Below are 18,378 nucleotides of genomic sequence, written 5' to 3'. Positions count from 1 at the left end.
TTAATCGATTAATAATCGGATAAAAGAGACAAACTACATTTCTATCCTTTCCAGTATTTTATTGAAAAAAACAGCATACTGGCACCATACTTATTTTGATTATTGTTTCTCAGCTGTTTGTAAATGTTGCAGTTTATAAATAAAGTTTTATTTAAATAAAAAAAATAAAATAAAATAAAAATAAAAAAGGTACCAGAAGGTAAGAAAACTTTGTTTTGCATAAAATTGCAAAACAAAACGCCAGATAATATGTCTGCTAATAGGTGCCATTTTCTAGTCCTTCTACACACACTATAATACCGTATTTTTCGGACTATAAGTCGCAGTTTTTTTCATAGTTTGGCCGGGGGGTGCGACTTATACTCCAGTGCGACTTATATATGTTTTTTTCCTTCTTTATTATGCATTTTCGGCCGGTGCGATTTATACTCCGGAGCGACTTATAGTCCGAAAAATACGGTAATACTTGTATGTTGAAGCACAGTACACCTGACTATGGTAACCGTAAAGCGACGACAATCCACAAAACATTTTGGCAAATTTTTGAGTGCCGTGTGTAATGTTCTATATTCACTACGGAACATTGAAAGTTTTGGTGTTTTTTTTTTACTGGCGTCATCTTGCAGTCTACGCGTATCTCTTTTGTGTGACTGCCATCTACTGGTCACGCTTATCATTACACCGTGTACCAAATAAAGTAGCTTCGAGGTCGGTAAGCACAACCGGAATGATGCCGTACATTAGGCTATAAGGCGCATTGTCGATATTTAAGAAAATGGAAGGATTTTAAGTGCGCCTTATAGTCCGAAAAATATGGTAGCTGCACCAGACTATAAGCCGCAGATACAGTATATACCGGTATGCAATCATTTGTAAATGTTTATTTGTATACCTTAAAGGCCTACTGAAATGAATTTTTTTTATTTAAACGGGGATAGCAGATCTATTCTATGTGTCATACTTGATCATTTCGCGATATTGCCATATTTTTGCTGAAAGGATTTAGTATAGAACAACGACGATAAAGATTGCAACTTTTGGTATCTGATAAAAAAAAGGCTTGCCCCTACCGGAAGTAGCGTGACGTAGTCAGTTGAACATATACGCAAAGTTCCCTATTGTTTACAATGATGGCCGCATGAAGTGAGAGAGATTCGGACCGAGAAAGCGACAATTTCCCCATTAATTTGAGCGAGGATGAAAGATTTGTGGATGAGTAAAGTGCAAGTGAAGGACTAGTGGGGAGTTGAAGCTATTCAGATAGGGAAGATGCTGTGAGAGCCGGGGGTGACCTGATATTCAGCTGGGAATGACTACAACAGTAAATAAACACAAGACATATATATACTCTATTAGCCACAACACAACCAGGCTTATATTTAATATGCCACAAATTAATCCTGCATAAAAACACCTGCGTGTTTGTTATGCTAGCTCCTAGCTCCTCTGCTAGCTCCTAGCTCCATAGAACACGCCAATACAATACAAACACCTGATCAACACACACAATCACTCAGCCCAAAAGACCGTTTACCTAACCCAAGGTTCATAAAGCTTATATATTTTTAAAAAGTTACGTACGTGACGCGCACATACGGTCAAGTTATCGAATGTTTAGCAGCCAAGGCTGCATACTCACGGTACCTGATATTCAGCTGGGAATGACTACAACAGTAAATAAACACAAGACATATATATACTCTATTAGCCACAACACAACCAGGCTTATATTTAATATGCCACAAATTAATCCTGCATAATAACACCTGCGTGTTTGTTATGCTAGCTCCTAGCTCCTCTGCTAGCTCCTAGCTCCATAGAACACGCCAATACAATTCAAACACCTGATCAACACACACAATCACTCAGCCCAAAAGACCGTTCACCTAACCCAAGGTTCATAAAGCTTATATATTTTTAAAAAGTTACGTACGTGACGCGCACGTAGGTACGGTATGTGTTATGCTAGCTCCTCTGCTAGCTCCTAGCTCCATAGAACACGCCAATACAATTCAAACACATGATCAACACACACAATCACTCAGCCCAAAAGACCGTTCACCTAACCCAAGGTTCATAAAGCTTATATATTTTAAAAAAGTTACGTACATACGCAAAAAAAAGCCAAAGCTGCATACTCACAGTAGCACGTCTGCGTCTTTGTCATCCAAATCAAAGTAATCCTGGTAAGAGTCTGTGTTGTCCCAGTTCCCTACAGGCGTCTGTGTATCCAAATCAAAAGTCCTCCTGGTTAGAGTCTCTGTTATCCGAGTTCTTCCATCTTGACTGCATCTTTCGGGAATGTAAACAAAGAAGCGCCGGCTGTGTACTGTTGTGGCTGACTACGTTCGAAAAATACGTCCATTTCGCACCGACAACTTTCTTCTTTGCTTGCTTGGCTTCCTTCTCCATAATGCAATGAACATGATTGAAACAGATTCACGAACACAGATGTCCAGAATACTGTGGAATTATGAAATGAAAACAGAGCTTTTTCATATCGGCTTCAATGTGGAAGGCATACCCGTGTTCGTCGGGCTACGTCACACGCATACGTCATCCTCAGAGGCGTTTCCAACCGGAAGTTTAGCGGCAAATTTAAAATGTCACTTTATAAGTTAACCCGGCCGTATTGGCATGTGTTATAATGTTAAGATTTCATCATTGATATATAAACTATCAGACTGCGTGGTCGGTAGTAGTGGGTTTCAGTAGGCCTTTAATTGTTTGTAACACAGCAGTAAAACGGCTTATCATGCAAAACCGAAGCTAGCTCTCCAATTAGCTAAAAAAAAAATCTCCGTGGTGACGTTTTGGTGAATTTACTCAGGAATTTGGGAAACTGAAAGAAAACCAAAACAATGCCATAATGTACGTAAGTTAATAATACTAACACAGACACTTAAATGTGTTAGCATATTCGCTAATGCTAACGACGCCAGCTTGATCGCGTTACGACAGCGCGTACAAATATGCATGAAAACACTCTTGGGACGGTTTAGGAGGTATGAATTGTTTTAGTTCTATTGTAAATCTTACTTGGGGTGAGGAACGAAGCCTCTGCGCATAGCATAGATCCAACGAATCGATGACTAAATTAATGGCCAACTATTTTTATAATCGATTTAATCGATTAGTTGTTGCAGCCCTAATGCTGTATTTTAAAAAAATTGTTTTTTTTTTTTTTTAACATAAATAAATACAATCATGTGTGCTTACGGACTGTATCCCTGCAGACTGTATTGATCTATATTGATATATAATGTATATATTGTGTTTTTTATGTTGATTTAATTTTTTTTTTTTTTTTTTTTTTAATTTTTTTTTTTTTTTTTTTTTTTTTTAATTTCTTGTGCGGCCCGGTACCAATCGGTCCGCGGACCGGTACCGGGCCGCACAAGAAATATATATATATATATATATTTTTTTATTTTTTTATTTTTATTTTTTATATATTTCTGGTTCCTACATTTTATATCAATAAAGATCAATACAGTCTGCAGGGATAAAGTCCGTAAGCACACATGATTGTATTTTTTTTATGACAAATAAAAAAATAAAATACTTTTTTTTTTTTTTTTAAACCCAGTCCGTGGGACAAATGTTCAAGCGTTGACCGGTCCGCAGTTACAAAAAGGTTAGGGACCACTGGTCTAAAGAAAACAAACAACCGCCAAGGTCTATAATTAGCACCAACTCAGATAACTAAGAGCTGTGTGGCTGTAGACAACCCCCTGGTGTAGTTAAAATAAAAAAAATAAAAAATAGTTGAAGTATGATGAGTGGTCAGCATCCAGCTGCTTCAACTCGCTCGGCATGCGCTATAAAATATAGCTACTCAGCTGTTGGTGTGCAAGTCATGTGTGTTACAGCAGTGGTCCCCAACCAATTTTTTTTTTATTAAATCAACATAAAAAACACAATATATACATTATATATCAATATAGATCAATACAGTCCGCAGGGATACAGTCCGTAAGCACACATGATTGTATTTCTTTATGGAAAAAAAATATATATATATATGTTTTTAATTTGTTATAAAAAAAAATAATACAAATAATTCTACCTAATTTCTCAGAAAATAATGCATGATTTGTATTTAAAATAAAAACGATCAATTATTTGTATTTTACTTTTTATCGATTTTTATTTTCTTTAAAACTATTTGTATAGTTAAAATTGTATTTATTTAATTTTTTTTGTAATCTTTTTTTTTTTAAACTCCGTAATTTGAGTTGTATTTATTTATTTTTATTTTATAACAATAATGCATGTTTCTGCATTGTGTTTGACTTAGTTTTTTTTTAATGAGGAAGTATATACAGTGTATATACAGAGTATAGTTTTATTTGTATTTATTTTTTTCTTTTTTTTTTTTTAGATAATCAATTTTTTTTTTTTTAAACTCTTTGCGTAATTTCTTTTTTTTTTCGAATGTATTTTTTTTAGCTAATAACAATAATGCATGGATCTGCATTGTGTTTATTTGACTTAGTGTTTTATTTTTTTTAATGAAGTATAAATGAATACTTTACAGTGTATACAAGGCCTGAATACTGCAGTATACCCGAGTCCAAATTAGGATTGTTCATCTTTGACGGAGGCCTGCGCTCTACCGAGTGCCATGCTAGTTTGTTATTGTTTATTTGTGTCTTTATTTTGCAGGATATTGTAAAATATCCTCAACCAATTTTTTACAGAAAAAAATTACAAATAATTAAGCATAATTTCTCAGAAAATATTGCATGATTTGTATTTAAAATAAAAATAAAGATAAACAAATGTATTTTTTTTTATACATTTTATCGATTTTTTAAAAGTATTTGTATAGTTTTAATTGTTTGTTTTGTGTTGTTGTTTTTTTTAGATAATAATCGTTTTTCTTTTTTTTTACTCTTTGCCTAATTTAATTTTTTTCAAACTTATTTTTTTTTAGCTAATAACAATAATGCATGGATCTGCAGTGTGTTTATTTGATTTAGTATTTTTATTTTATTTTTTTTATTTTTAAGAGAAAGTATCAAATGAATACTTTACAGTGTATATAAGGCCTGAATACTGCAGTACACCCGAGTCCAAATTAGGATTATTCATCCTTGACGGAGGCCTGCGCTCTACTGGGTGCCATGCTAGTTTGTTATTGTTTATTTATGTCTTTATTTTGCAGGATGTTGGAAAGTTGCCTCAACCAATTTTTTAAAGAAAAATAATACAAATAATTTAACCAAATTTTTCAGAAAATATTGCATCGTTTGTATTTCAAATAAAAATTAAAAATAAACAATATATTTGTATTTTTACATTTAATCGATTTTTTTAAAAGTATCTGTGTAGTTTTAATTGTATTTTTTTTTTTTTTTTTTTTAGATAATCGATTTTTATTTTTTTTAACTCTTTGCGTAATTTTATTTTTTTCAAATGTTTTTTTTTAGCTAATGCATGGATCTGCAATGTGTTTATTTGACTTAGTATTTTTTTTTATTTTTTATTTTTTTTAGGAGAAAGTATAAATGAATACTTTACAGTGTATATAAGGCCTGAATACTGCAGTATACCCGAGTCCAAATTTGGATTGTTCATCCTTGACGGAGGCCTTTGTTATTGTTTATTTATGTCTTTATTTTGCAGGATGTTGTAAAATTGCCTCAACCAATTTTTTTACAGAAAAATAATACAAATAATTTAACCTGATTTTTCAGAAAATATTGCATGATTTGTATTTTAAATACAATTTTTAAAAAACAATTATTTTTATTTTTACATTTTATCGATTTTTTTTAAAGTATCTGTATAGTTTTAATTGTATTAATTGTTTTCTTTTTTTTTTTTAGATAATAATCCTCTTTTTTTTTTTTTTTAACTCTCTGCGTAATTTAATTCTTTTCAAATGTAATTTTTTAGCCAATAACAATAATGCATGGATCTGCATTGTGTTTATTTGACTTAGTATTTTTATTTTTTTTTAGGAGAAAGTATAAATGAGTACTTTACAGTGTATATAAGGCCTGAAAACTGCAGTATACCCGAGTCCAAATTAGGATTGTTCATCCTTGACGGAGGCCTTTATTGTTTATTTATGTCTTTATTTTGCAGGATGTTGTAAAATTGCCTCAACCAATTTTTTTACAGAAAAATAATACAAATAATTTAACCTGATTTTTCAGAAAATATTGCATGATTTGTATTTTAAATACAATTTTTAAAAAACAATTATTTTTATTTTTACATTTTATCGATTTTTTTTAAAGTATCTGTATAGTTTTAATTGTATTAATTGTTTTCATTTTTTTTTTTAGATAATAATCCTTTTTTTTTTAACTCTTTGCGTAATTTAATTATTTTCAAATTTAATTTTTTAGCCAATAGTACTTTACAGTGTATATAAGGCCTGAAAACTGCAGTATACCCGAGTCCAAATTAGGATTGTTCATCCTTGACGGAGGCCTTTATTGTTTATTTATGTCTTTATTTTGCAGGATGTTGTAAAATTGCCTCAACCAATTTTTTACAGAAAAATAATACAAATAATTTAACCTGATTTTTCAGAAAATATTGCATTATTTGTATATTAAATACAATTTTTAAAAAACATTTATTTTTATTTTTACATTTTATCGATTTTTTTTAAAGTATCTGTATAGTTTTAATTGTATTAATTTTTTTTTTTTTTTTTTTTTTAGATAATCAATTTTTTTGTTTTTTTAAACTCTTTGCGTAATTTACTTTTTTTCAAATGTAATCTTTTCGCCAATAACAATAATGCATGGATCTGCATTGTGTTTATTTGACTTAGTATTTTTTTTTTTTTTTTTTTTTAAGAGAAAGTATAAATGAATACTTTACAGCAGTGGTCCCCAACCACCGGGCCGCGGACCGGTACCGGGCCGCACAAGGAATAAAAAAAAAGAATAAATAAATGAAAATAAAACTTTTTTTTTTTTTTTAATTAAATCAACATAAAAAACACAATATATACATTATATATCAATATAGATCAATACAGTCTGCAGGGATACAGTCCGTAAGCACACACGATTGTATTTATTTATGAAAAAAAAAAAAATTAAAAAAAAAAAAAAAAAAAAGTATCTGTATAGTTTTAATTGTATTAATTGTTTAAAAATTTTTTTTTAGATAATAATCAATTTTTTTTTTTTTTTTAACTCTTTGCGTAATTTTATTTTTTTCAAATGTAATCTTTTAGCCAATAACAATAATGCATGGATCTGCATTGTGTTTATTTGACTTAGTATTTTTTATTTTTTTTGAAGAAAGTATAAATGAATACTTTACAGTGTATATAAGGCCTGAATACTGCAGTATACCCGAGTCCAAATTAGGATTATTCATCCTTGACGGAGGCCTGCGCCATCTTAATCACCATCATCATTAGCATCGATCATCGTTCATGTTCCCATTGGTCTGCCGGAGTGTCACGTCTCCTAGGGTCGGCTCCAGCTTGGTGCAGAATTAAGGAAGATTGATGGCTTCATTAGTTAAGCACCTAGTCAGCAAATAAACACTGCAGTACTTTTACCTCTCATCTTTTTTGACTCATTCATGTGGAGACTCTTAGAGAGGGAAAAGATAGTTTCCTTTTCTCGACACACTTGCAGAAACCAACTGTGTGCAATGTGCTCAGGTGTGGGCGACGTCAATAACAAAAATAGTGCCGGAAGAAAACCTGTTTAGTAGTCGTGTGAAGAGACCGACCTCCCAGGCATGTTTGGTCATTAAAAGGAGGACTTTTTGTCACACTTGTATGACAGTTGGGTATGTTAAGAAGTATTTATATGCAAGACTTTGCTTCTTTTTACACTTATATGACAGTTGGGCATGTTAAGAAGCAGTTTATATGCAGGAGTTTGCTTATTTTTACACTTATATGACAGTTGGGCATGTTAAGAAGCAGTTTATATGCAGGAGTTTGCTTCTTTTTACACTTATATGACAGTTGAGCATGTTAAGAAGCAGCTTATCTGCAAGAGTTTGCTTCTTTTTACACTTATATGACAGTTGGGCATGTTAAGAAGCAGTTTATATGCAGGAGTTTGCTTCTTTTTACACTTATATGACAATTGAGCATGTTAAGAAGCAGCTTATCTGCAAGAGTTTGCTTCTTTTTACACTTATATGACAGTTGAGCATGTTAAGAAGCAGCTTATCTGCAAGAGTTTGATTCTTTTTACACTTATATGACAGTTGAGCATGTTAAGAAGCATTTATATGCAAGACTTTGCTTCTTTTTACACTTATATGACAGTTGAGCATGTTAAGAAGCAGCTTTATATGCAAGACTTTGCTTCTTTTTACACTTATATGACAGTTGAGCATGTTAAGAAGCAGCTTATCTGCAAGACGTTGCTTCTTTTTACACTTATATGACAGTTGAGCATGTTAAGAAGCAGCTTTATATGCAAGACTTTGCTTCTTTTTACACTTATATGACAGTTGAGCATGTTAAGAAGCAGCTTTATATGCAAGAGTTTGCTTCTTTTTACACTTATATGACAGTTGAGCATGTTAAGAAGCAGCTTTATATGCAAGACTTTGCTTCTTTTTACACTTATATGACAGTTGAGCATGTTAAGAAGCAGCTTTATATGCAAGAGTTTGCTTCTTTTTACACTTATATGACAGTTGAGCATGTTAAGAAGCAGCTTATCTGCAAGAGTTTGTTTCTTTTTACACTTAAATGACAGTTGAGCATGTTAAGAAGCATTTATATGCAAGACTTTGCTTCTTTTTACACTTATATGACAGTTGAGCATGTTAAGAAGCAGCTTTATATGCAAGACTTTGCTTCTTTTTACACTTATATGACAGTTGAGCATGTTAAGAAGCAGCTTTATATGCAAGAGTTTGCTTCTTTTTACACTTATATGACAGTTGAGCATGTTAAGAAGGAGCTTTATCTGCAAGAGTTTGCTTCTTTTTACACTTATATGACAGTTGAGCATGTTAAGAAGCATTTATATGCAAGACTTTCCTTCTTTTTACACTTATATGACAGTTGAGCATGTTAAGAAGCAGCTTTATATGCAAGACTTTGCTTCTTTTTACACTTATATGACAGTTGAGCATGTTAAGAAGCAGCTTTATATGCAAGACTTCGCTTCTTTTTACACTTATATGACAGTTGAGCATGTTAAGAAGCAGCTTATCTGCAAGACGTTGCTTCTTTTTACACTTATATGACAGTTGAGCATGTTAAGAAGCAGCTTATCTGCAGGAGTTTGCTTCTTTTTACACTTATATGACAGTTGAGCATGTTAAGAAGCAGCTTATCTGCAGGAGTTTGCTTCTTTTTACACTTATATGACAGTTGAGCATGTTAAGAAGCAGCTTTATCTGCAGGAGTTTGCTTCTTTTTACACTTATATGACAGTTGAACATGTTAAGAAGCAGCTTATATGCAAGACTTTGCTTCTTTTTACACTTATATGACAGTTTAGAATGTTCAAAATGTGTCAGTAAAGCAGTTTGACCCTGGAACAGATTATTCCAATTTGCATCATAATTACCATATTTTCCGGACTATAAGTCACAGTTTTTTTCATAGTTTGGCCGGGGGTGCGACTTATACTCAGTTTGACCCTGAAACAGACAATTTCTACTGCCATGATCAAAAGTGGTTGACTTCTTTTTACACTTGTTAGGGATGTTAAAACTTTGCATGAACTCTTTCAGAACACCTTTTATAGTGGCCACAGTTTGACCCTGGAACAGACAATTTCTTCACTTCTTTTTACACTTGCTAAGGATGTTAAAACGTTCAATTAACTCTTTTAGAACACATTTTACGGGGGCCACAGTTTGACCCTGGAACAGACTATCTCTCCGGAAATTATCAAAAGTGGTTCGCTTCTTTTTACACTTGTTGTTAAAACCTTACATGTACTCTTTTATAGAATATTTTACAGTGGCCACAGTTTGACCCTGGAACAGACAATTTCTCCAATTTCTTTTTTAGAACAACTTTTATAGTGGCCACAGTTTGACCCTGGAACAGACAATTTCTTCACTTCTTTTTACACTTGCTAAGGATGTTAAAACGTTGCATGAAGTCTTTTAGAACACCTTTTACGGGGGCCACAGTTTGACCCTGGAACAGACAATGTCCATCTCCATCATCAATACTGGTTAACTTCTTTTTACACTTGTTAGGGATGTTAAAACCTTCCATGTACTCTTTAATAGAATATTTTACGGTGGCCACAGTTTGACCCTGGAACAGACTATTTCTCCAGAAGGGGTTCACTTCTTTTTACACTTGCTAAGGATGTTAAAACTTTGCATGAACTCTTTTATAGAATATTTTACGGTGGCCACAGTTTGACCCTGGAACAGACTTTATCTATTGGCATAATCAAAAGGGGTTCACTTCTTTTTACACTTGTTAGGGATGTTAAAACTTTGCATGAACTCTTTTAGAACACCTTTTACGGTGGCCACAGTTTGACCCTGCAACAGACTATTTCTCCAGAAATTATCAAATGTGGTTCACTTCTTTTTACACTTGTTAGGAATTTTAAAACCTTCTATGTACTCTTTTACAGAACCTTCTATGGTGGCCACAGTTTGACCCTGGAACAGACTATTTCTAATGACATGATCAATACTGGTTAGCTTCTTTTTACACTTGTTTAAAATGTATTAAAAATCTTAAAATATGACTTCAAACATAATATGTACACTTAATAGAGCTGGCGGCCACAGTTTGACCCTGGAACAGACTATTCCTACTGACATGATCAAAAGTGGTTCACTTCTTTTTACACTTGTTAGGGATGTTAAAACCTTCCACGTACTCTTTTATAGAATATTCTACGGTGTCCACAGTTTGACCCTGGAACAGACTATATCTACTGACATGATCAAAAGTGGTACACTTCTTTTTACACTTGTTAGGAATGTTAAAACTTTGCATGAACTCTTTTAGAACAACTTTTACGGGGGCCACAGTTGACCCTGGAACAGACTATGTCCATCTCCATCATCAATACTGGTTAACTTCTTTTTACACTTGTTAGGGATGTTAAAACCTTCCATGTACTCTTTTATATTATATTTTACGGTGGCCACAGTTTGACCCTGGAACAGACTATTTCTACTGACATGATCAAAATTGGTTTACTTGTTTTTACACTTGTTAGGGATGTTAAAACCTTCCATGTACTCTTTTATAGAATATTTTACGGTGGCCACAGTTTGACCCTGGAACAGACTATTTCTCCAGAAGTGGTTCACTTCTTTTTACACTTGTTAGAGATGTTACAACTTTGCATGAACTCTTTTAGAACACCTTTTACGGGGGCCACAGTTTGACCCTGGAACAGACTATTTCTCCAGAAGTGGTTCACTTCTTTTTACACTTGCTAAGGATGTTAAAACTTTGCATGAACTCTTTTAGGACAACTTTTACGGGGGCCACAGTTTGAACCTGGAACAGACTATGTCTCCAGAAATGATCAAAAGTGGTTCACTTCTTTTTACACTTGTTAGGGATGTTAAAACTTTCCATGTACTCTTTTATAGAACCTTCTATGGTGGCCACAGTTTGACCCTGGAACAGACTATTTCTCCACTTCTTTTTACACTTGCTAAGGATGTTAAAACTTTGCATGAACTCTTTTAGAAGACATTTTACGGGGGCCACAGTTTGACCCTGGAACAGACTATTTCTCCAGAAGTGGTTCACTTCTTTTTACACTTGCTAAGGATGTTAAAAGTTTGCATGAACTCTTTTAGGACAACTTTTACGGGGGCCACAGTTTGGCCCTGGAACAGACTATTCCTCTAGAAGTGGTTCACTTCTTTTTACACTTGTTAGGGATGTTAAAACTTTGCATGAACTCTTTTAGGACAACTTTTACGGGGGACACAGTTTGACCCTGGAACAGACTATTTCTCCAGAAGTGGTTCACTTCTTTTTACACTTGTTAGAGATGTTACAACTTTGCATGAACTCTTTTAGAACAGCTTTTACGGGGGCCACAGTTTGACCCTGGAACAGACTATTTCTCCAGAAGTGGTTCACTTCTTTTTACACTTGCTAAGGATGTTAAAACTTTGCATGATCTTTTTTAGAAGACCTTTTACGGGGGCCACAGTTTGGCCCTGGAACAGACTATTCCTCTAGAAGTGGTTCACTTCTTTTTACACTTGCTAAGGATGTTAAAACTTTGCATGAACTCTTTTAGAAGACCTTTTACGGGGGCCACAGTTTGACCCTGGAACAGACTATTTCTCCAGAAGTGGTTCACTTCTTTTTACACCTGTTAGGGATGTTAAAAGTTTGCATGAACTCTTTTAGAACACCTTTTATGGGGGCCACAGTTTGGCCCTGGAGCAGACTATTCCTCCAGAAGTGGTTCACTTCTTTTTACACTTGCTAAGGATGTTAAAACTTTGCATGAACTCTTTTAGAACAACTTTTACGGTGGCCACAGTTTGACCCTGGAACAGACTATTTCTACTGACATGATCAAAAGTGGTTAACTTCTTTTTACACTTGTTAAGAATGTTACAACTTTGCATGAACTCTTTTAGAACACCTTTTATATTGGCCACAGTTGGACCCTGGAACAGACTATTCCTACTGACATGATCAAAAGTGGTTCACTTCTTTTTACACTTGTTAGGGATGTTAAAACCTTCCACGTACTCTTTTATAGAATATTCTACGGTGGCCACAGTTGGACTCTGGAACAGACTATATCTACTGACATGATCAAAAGTGGTTCACTTCTTTTTACACTTGTTAGGAATGTTAAAACTTTGCATGAACTCTTTTAGAACAACTTTTACGGGGGCCACAGTTTGACCCTGGAACAGACTATGTCCATGTCCATCATCAATACTGGTTAACTTCTTTTAACACTTGTTATGGATGTTAAAACCTTCCATGTACTCTTTTATAGAATATTCTACGGGAGCCACAGTTTGACCCTGGAACAGACTATTTCTCCAGAAGTGGTTCACTTCTTTTTACACTTGTTATGGATGTTAAAACCTTCCATGTACTCTTTTATAGAATATTTTACGGGGGCCACAGTTTGACCCTGGAACAGACTATTTCTCCAGAAGTGGTTCACTTCTTTTCACACTTGCTAAGGATGTTAAAACTTTGCATGAACTCTTTTAGAACAACTTTTACGGGGGCCACAGTTTGACCCTGGAACAGACAATTTCTTCAGAAGTGGTTAACTTCTTTTTACACTTGTTAGGGATGTTAAAACATTGCATTGACTCTTTTAGATCACCTTGTACATGGGGCCACAGTTTGACCCTGGAACAGACTATTTCTCCACTTCTTTTTACACTTGATAAGGATGTTAAAACTTTGTATGAACTCTTTTAGAAGACCTTTTACGGGGGCCACAGTTTGACCCTGGAACAGACTATTCCTCCAGAAGTGGTTCACTTCTTTTTACACTTGCTAAAGATGTTAAAACTTTGCATGAACTCTTTTAGAAGACCTTTTACTGGGGCCACAGTTTGGCCCTGGAACAGACTATTCCTCTAGAAGTGGTTCACTTCTTTTTACACTTGCTAAGGATGTTAAAACTTTGCATGAACTCTTTTAGAAGACCTTTTACGGGGGCCACAGTTTGGCCCTGGAACAGACTATTTCTCCAGAAGTGGTTCACTTCTTTTTACACTTGCTAGGGATGTTAAAACCTTCCATGTACTCTTTTTATGGAACCTTCTATGGTGGCCACAGTTTGACCCTGGAACAGACCATTGCTACTGACATGATCAAAAGTGGTTAACTTCTTTTTACACTTGTTAGGGATGTTAAAACCTTCCATGTACTCTTTTTATAGAAGCTTCTATGGTGGCCACAGTTTGGCCCCGGAACAGACTATTCCTCCAGAAGTGGTTCACTTCTTTTTACACTTGCTAAGGATGTTAAACTTTGCATGAACTCTTTTAGAACACCTTTTACGGGGGCCACAGTTTGACCCTGGAACAGACTATGTCTCCAGAAATGATCAAAAGTGGTTCACTTCTTTTTACACTTGTTAGGGATGTTAAAACTTTCCATGTACTCTTTTATAGAACCTTCTATGGTGGCCACAGTTTGACCCTGGAACAGACTATTTCTCCACTTCTTTTTACACTTGAGAAGGATGTTAAAACTGTGCATGAACTCTTTTAGGACAACTTTTACGGGGGCCACAGTTTGACCCTGGAACAGACTATTTCTTCAGAAGTGGTTAACTTCTTTTTACACTTGTTAGGGATGTTAAAAGTTTGCATGAACTCTTTTAGAAGACCTTTTACGGGGGCCACAGTTTGACCCTGGAACAGACTATGTCTCCAGAAATGATCAAAAGTGGTTCACTTCTTTTTACACTTGTTAGGGATGTTAAAACTTTCCATGTACTCTTTTATAGAACCTTCTATGGTGGCCACAGTTTGACCCTGGAACAGACTATTTCTCCACTTCTTTTTACACTTGATAAAGATGTTAAAAGTTTGCATGAACTCTTTTAGAAGACCTTTTACGGGGGCCACAGTTTGGCCCTGGAACAGACTATTCCTCCAGAAGTGGTTCACTTCTTTTTACACTTGCTAAGGATGTTAAAACTTTGCATGAACTCTTTTAGGACAACTTTTACGGGGGCCACAGTTTGACCCTGGAACAGACAATTTCTTCAGAAGTGGTTAACTTCTTTTTACACTTGTTAGGGATGTTAAAACTTTGCATGAACTCTTTTAGAAGACCTTTTACGGGGGCCACAGTTTGGCCCTGGAACAGACTATTCCTCCAGAAGTGGTTCACTTCTTTTTACACTTGTTAGGGATGTTAAAACTTTGCATGAACTCTTTTAGAACACCTTTTACGGGGGCCACAGTTTGGCCCTGGAGCAGACTATTCCTCCAGAAGTGGTTCACTTCTTTTTACACTTGCTAAGGATGTTAAAACTTTGCATGAACTCTTTTAGAACACCTTTTACGGGGGCCACAGTTTGGCCCTGGAGCAGACTATTCCTCCAGAAGTGGTTCACTTCTTTTTACACTTGCTAAGGATGTTAAAACTTTGCATGAACTCTTTTAGGACAACTTTTACGGGGGCCACAGTTTGACCCTGGAACAGACTATTTCTCCAGAAGTGGTTCACTTCTTTTTACACTTGTTAGGGATGTTAAAAGTTTGCATGAACTCTTTTAGAAGACCTTTTACGGGGGCCACAGTTTGACCCTGGAGCAGACTATTCCTCCAGAAGTGGTTCACTTCTTTTTACACTTGCTAAGGATGTTAAAAGTTTGCATTAACTCTTTTAGAAGACCTTTTACGGGGGCCACAGTTTGGCCCTGGAACAGACTATTTCTCCAGAAGGGGTTCACTTCTTTTTACACTTGCTAAGGATGTTAAAACTTTGCATAAACTCTTTTAGGACAACTTTTACGGTGGCCACAGTTTGACCCTGGAACAGACTATTTCTCCAGAAGGGGTTCACTTCTTTTTACACTTGTTAGGGATGTTAAAACTTTGCATGAACTCTTTTAGGACAACTTTTACGGGGGCCACAGTTTGACCCTGGAACAGACTATTTCTCCAGAAGTGGTTCACTTCTTCTTACACTTGTTAGAGATGTTACAACTTTGCATGAACTCTTTTAGAACACCTTTTACGGGGGCCACAGTTTGACCCTGGAACAGACTATTTCTCCAGAAGTGGTTCACTTCTTTTTACACTTGCTAAGGATGTTAAAACTTTGCATGTACTCTTTAGAACAACTTTTACGGGGGCCACAGTTTGACCCTGGAACAGACAATTTCTCCAGAAGTGGTTCACTTCTTTTTACACTTGTTAGGGATGTTAAAACCTTCCATGTACCCTTTTATAGAATATTTAATGGTGTCCACAGTTTGACTCTGGAACAGACTATTTCTACTGCCATGATCAAAAGTGGTTCACTTCTTTTTACACTTGTTAGGAATGTTAAAACTTTGCATGAACTCTTTTAGAACAACTTTTACAGTGGCCACAGTTTGACCCTGGAACAGACAATTTCTACTGACATGATCAAAATTGGTTTACTTCTTTTTACACTTGTTAGGGATGTTAAAACCTTCCATGTACTCTTTTTATAGAATATTTTATGGAGGCCACAGTTTGACTCTGGAACAGACGATTTCTCCAGAAGGGGTTCACTTCTTTTTACACTTGTTAGGGATGTTAAAACTTTGCATGAACTCTTTTAGAACAACTTTTACAGTGGCCACAGTTTGACCCTGGAACAGACAATTTCTTCAGAAGTGGTTAACTTCTTTTTACACTTGTTAGGGATGTTAAAACTTTGCATGAACTCTTTTAGGACAACTTTTACGGGGGCCACAGTTTGACCCTGGAACAGACTATTCCTCTAGAAGTGGTTCACTTCTTTTTACACTTGCTAAGGATGTTAAAAGTTTGCATGAACTCTTTTAGAAGACCTTTTACGGGGGCCACAGTTTGGCCCTGGAACAGACTATTCCTCTAGAAGTGGTTCACTTCTTTTTACACTTGCTAAGGATGTTAAAACTTTGCATGAACTCTTTTAGAAGACCTTTTACGGGGGCCACAGTTTGACCCTGGAACAGACTATTTCTCCAGAAGTGGTTCACTTCTTTTTACACTTGTTAGGGATGTTAAAAGTTTGCATGAACTCTTTTAGAAGACCTTTTACGGGGGCCACAGTTTGACCCTGGAACAGACTATTTCTCCAGAAGTGGTTCACTTCTTTTTACACTTGTTAGGGATGTTAAAAGTTTGCATGAACTCTTTTAGAAGACCTTTTACGGGGGCCACAGTTTGGCCCTGGAACAGACTATTCCTCTAGAAGTGGTTCACTTCTTTTTACACTTGCTAAGGATGTTAAAACTTTGCATGAACTCTTTTAGAAGACCTTTTACGGGGGCCACAGTTTGACCCTGGAACAGACTATTTCTCCAGAAGTGGTTCACTTCTTTTTACACTTGTTAGGGATGTTAAAAGTTTGCATGAACTCTTTTAGAAGACCTTTTACGGGGGCCACAGTTTGGCCCTGGAACAGACTATTCCTCTAGAAGTGGTTCACTTCTTTTTACACTTGCTAAGGATGTTAAAACTTTGCATGAACTCTTTTAGAAGACCTTTTACGGGGGCCACAGTTTGACCCTGGAACAGACTATTTCTCCAGAAGTGGTTCACTTCTTTTTACACTTGTTAGGGATGTTAAAAGTTTGCATGAACTCTTTTAGAAGACCTTTTACGGGGGCCACAGTTTGGCCCTGGAACAGATGGGCATGTGGCCGGCGAGGACGCACCTGTAGCACGGCCTTCATGGTGGGCGGGCTGACCGTGGCCGTGCAGATGTTCTCGCCCCGGCGCGCCTCCTGGCCCATGATGACGAGCATCGGCGCCGCCAGGGCGAAGGCGGCGAGCCACATGCCGCTGATGAGCTTCTTGGTGCGGCTGCGCGACATGATGCTCTTGGCCTTGAAGGGATGGCAGATGGCCATGTAGCGCTCCACGCTCAGGGACGCGATGTTGAAGGCGGTGGCGTAGGCGCAGCTGTCCCGCAGGAAGTAGTAGCCGCGGCACACGGCGTCCCCGAACACCCACGGGTGGTGCACCCAGATGAAGTTGTACAGCTCGATGGGCATGGACAGCAGCAGGATGAGCAGGTCGGACACGGCCAGGCTGCCCAGGTGGAAGTGGACCGTGCTCTGCAGGTTCTGCAGGCTCGTCCTGCGCAGCAAGGTGCACAGGGTCACGCAGTTGCCCAGCACGCCCACGCCGAACACCAGCGCGTAGATGACGGTGACCAGCACCTTGGAGAAAGTGTCCGTGTTGACGTCCAGGTCGCCCTCCCACTCCTCACCCTCCTCGGCGGTGCCGTTGGCCAGGAGGAGGCTCCGGTTCCACCAGAGTCCCTGCGCCCACGCGTCCAGCATCAGGTGCGCGTCGCGCCCGGCGTGCGTCCGGTTGGCGTCCATGTCGGCGCGCGCACCCTCCACACGCGCGAAGGTGGACCCGGTCCGGTGTGGGGAGGACGCGGCGGAGGAGCTTTTTATGTTCTGCAGGAGGAGGCGTGGACCTTCTGATGACGTCACAAGGGAGGGGGAGTGGTTTCTCCGGTTCACAAGCGCGCGTCCGAGATTCATCCATTCATGCTTTTTTTTCTACCCGCTTGTCCCTTTCGGGGCCGCGGCGGTGCGCTGGAGCCTATTGCGCAATAGAAACAATACAAATAAGAAGGGACAAGCGGTAGGAAAAAATGGAGGGATGGAAGTCTTTTTCACAATGAAGACACAATTATTTTTCATTCATGCAAAAATTAATTTTAAAAATCTTGTTTTCACATGCGCGTGTCCAAGATTCATCCATTCATCCATTTTC

At 36.8% G+C, this 18,378-nt stretch overlaps 1 protein-coding gene across 1 annotated transcript in view; it reads right to left on the bottom strand.

Moving 5' to 3' along the window:
* Positions 1–18,143, bottom strand: part of LOC133653237 (neurotensin receptor type 1-like) — a 92,860-nt gene extending 74,717 nt beyond the window's left edge. Inside the window, exon 1 of the mRNA XM_062052316.1 lies at positions 17,304–18,143. Coding sequence (XP_061908300.1) covers positions 17,304–18,143 — 840 coding nt within the window. The remainder of the gene's footprint in view (positions 1–17,303) is intronic.
* Positions 18,144–18,378: the final 235 nt, after the last annotated feature.

Source organism: Entelurus aequoreus, linkage group LG07, assembly GCF_033978785.1.
Source record: "Entelurus aequoreus isolate RoL-2023_Sb linkage group LG07, RoL_Eaeq_v1.1, whole genome shotgun sequence".
NCBI classification, from domain to species: domain Eukaryota; kingdom Metazoa; phylum Chordata; class Actinopteri; order Syngnathiformes; family Syngnathidae; genus Entelurus; species Entelurus aequoreus.
The sequence above is the reverse complement of the archived record's forward strand: the minus strand, read 5'-3'. Positions and strand labels throughout refer to the sequence as shown.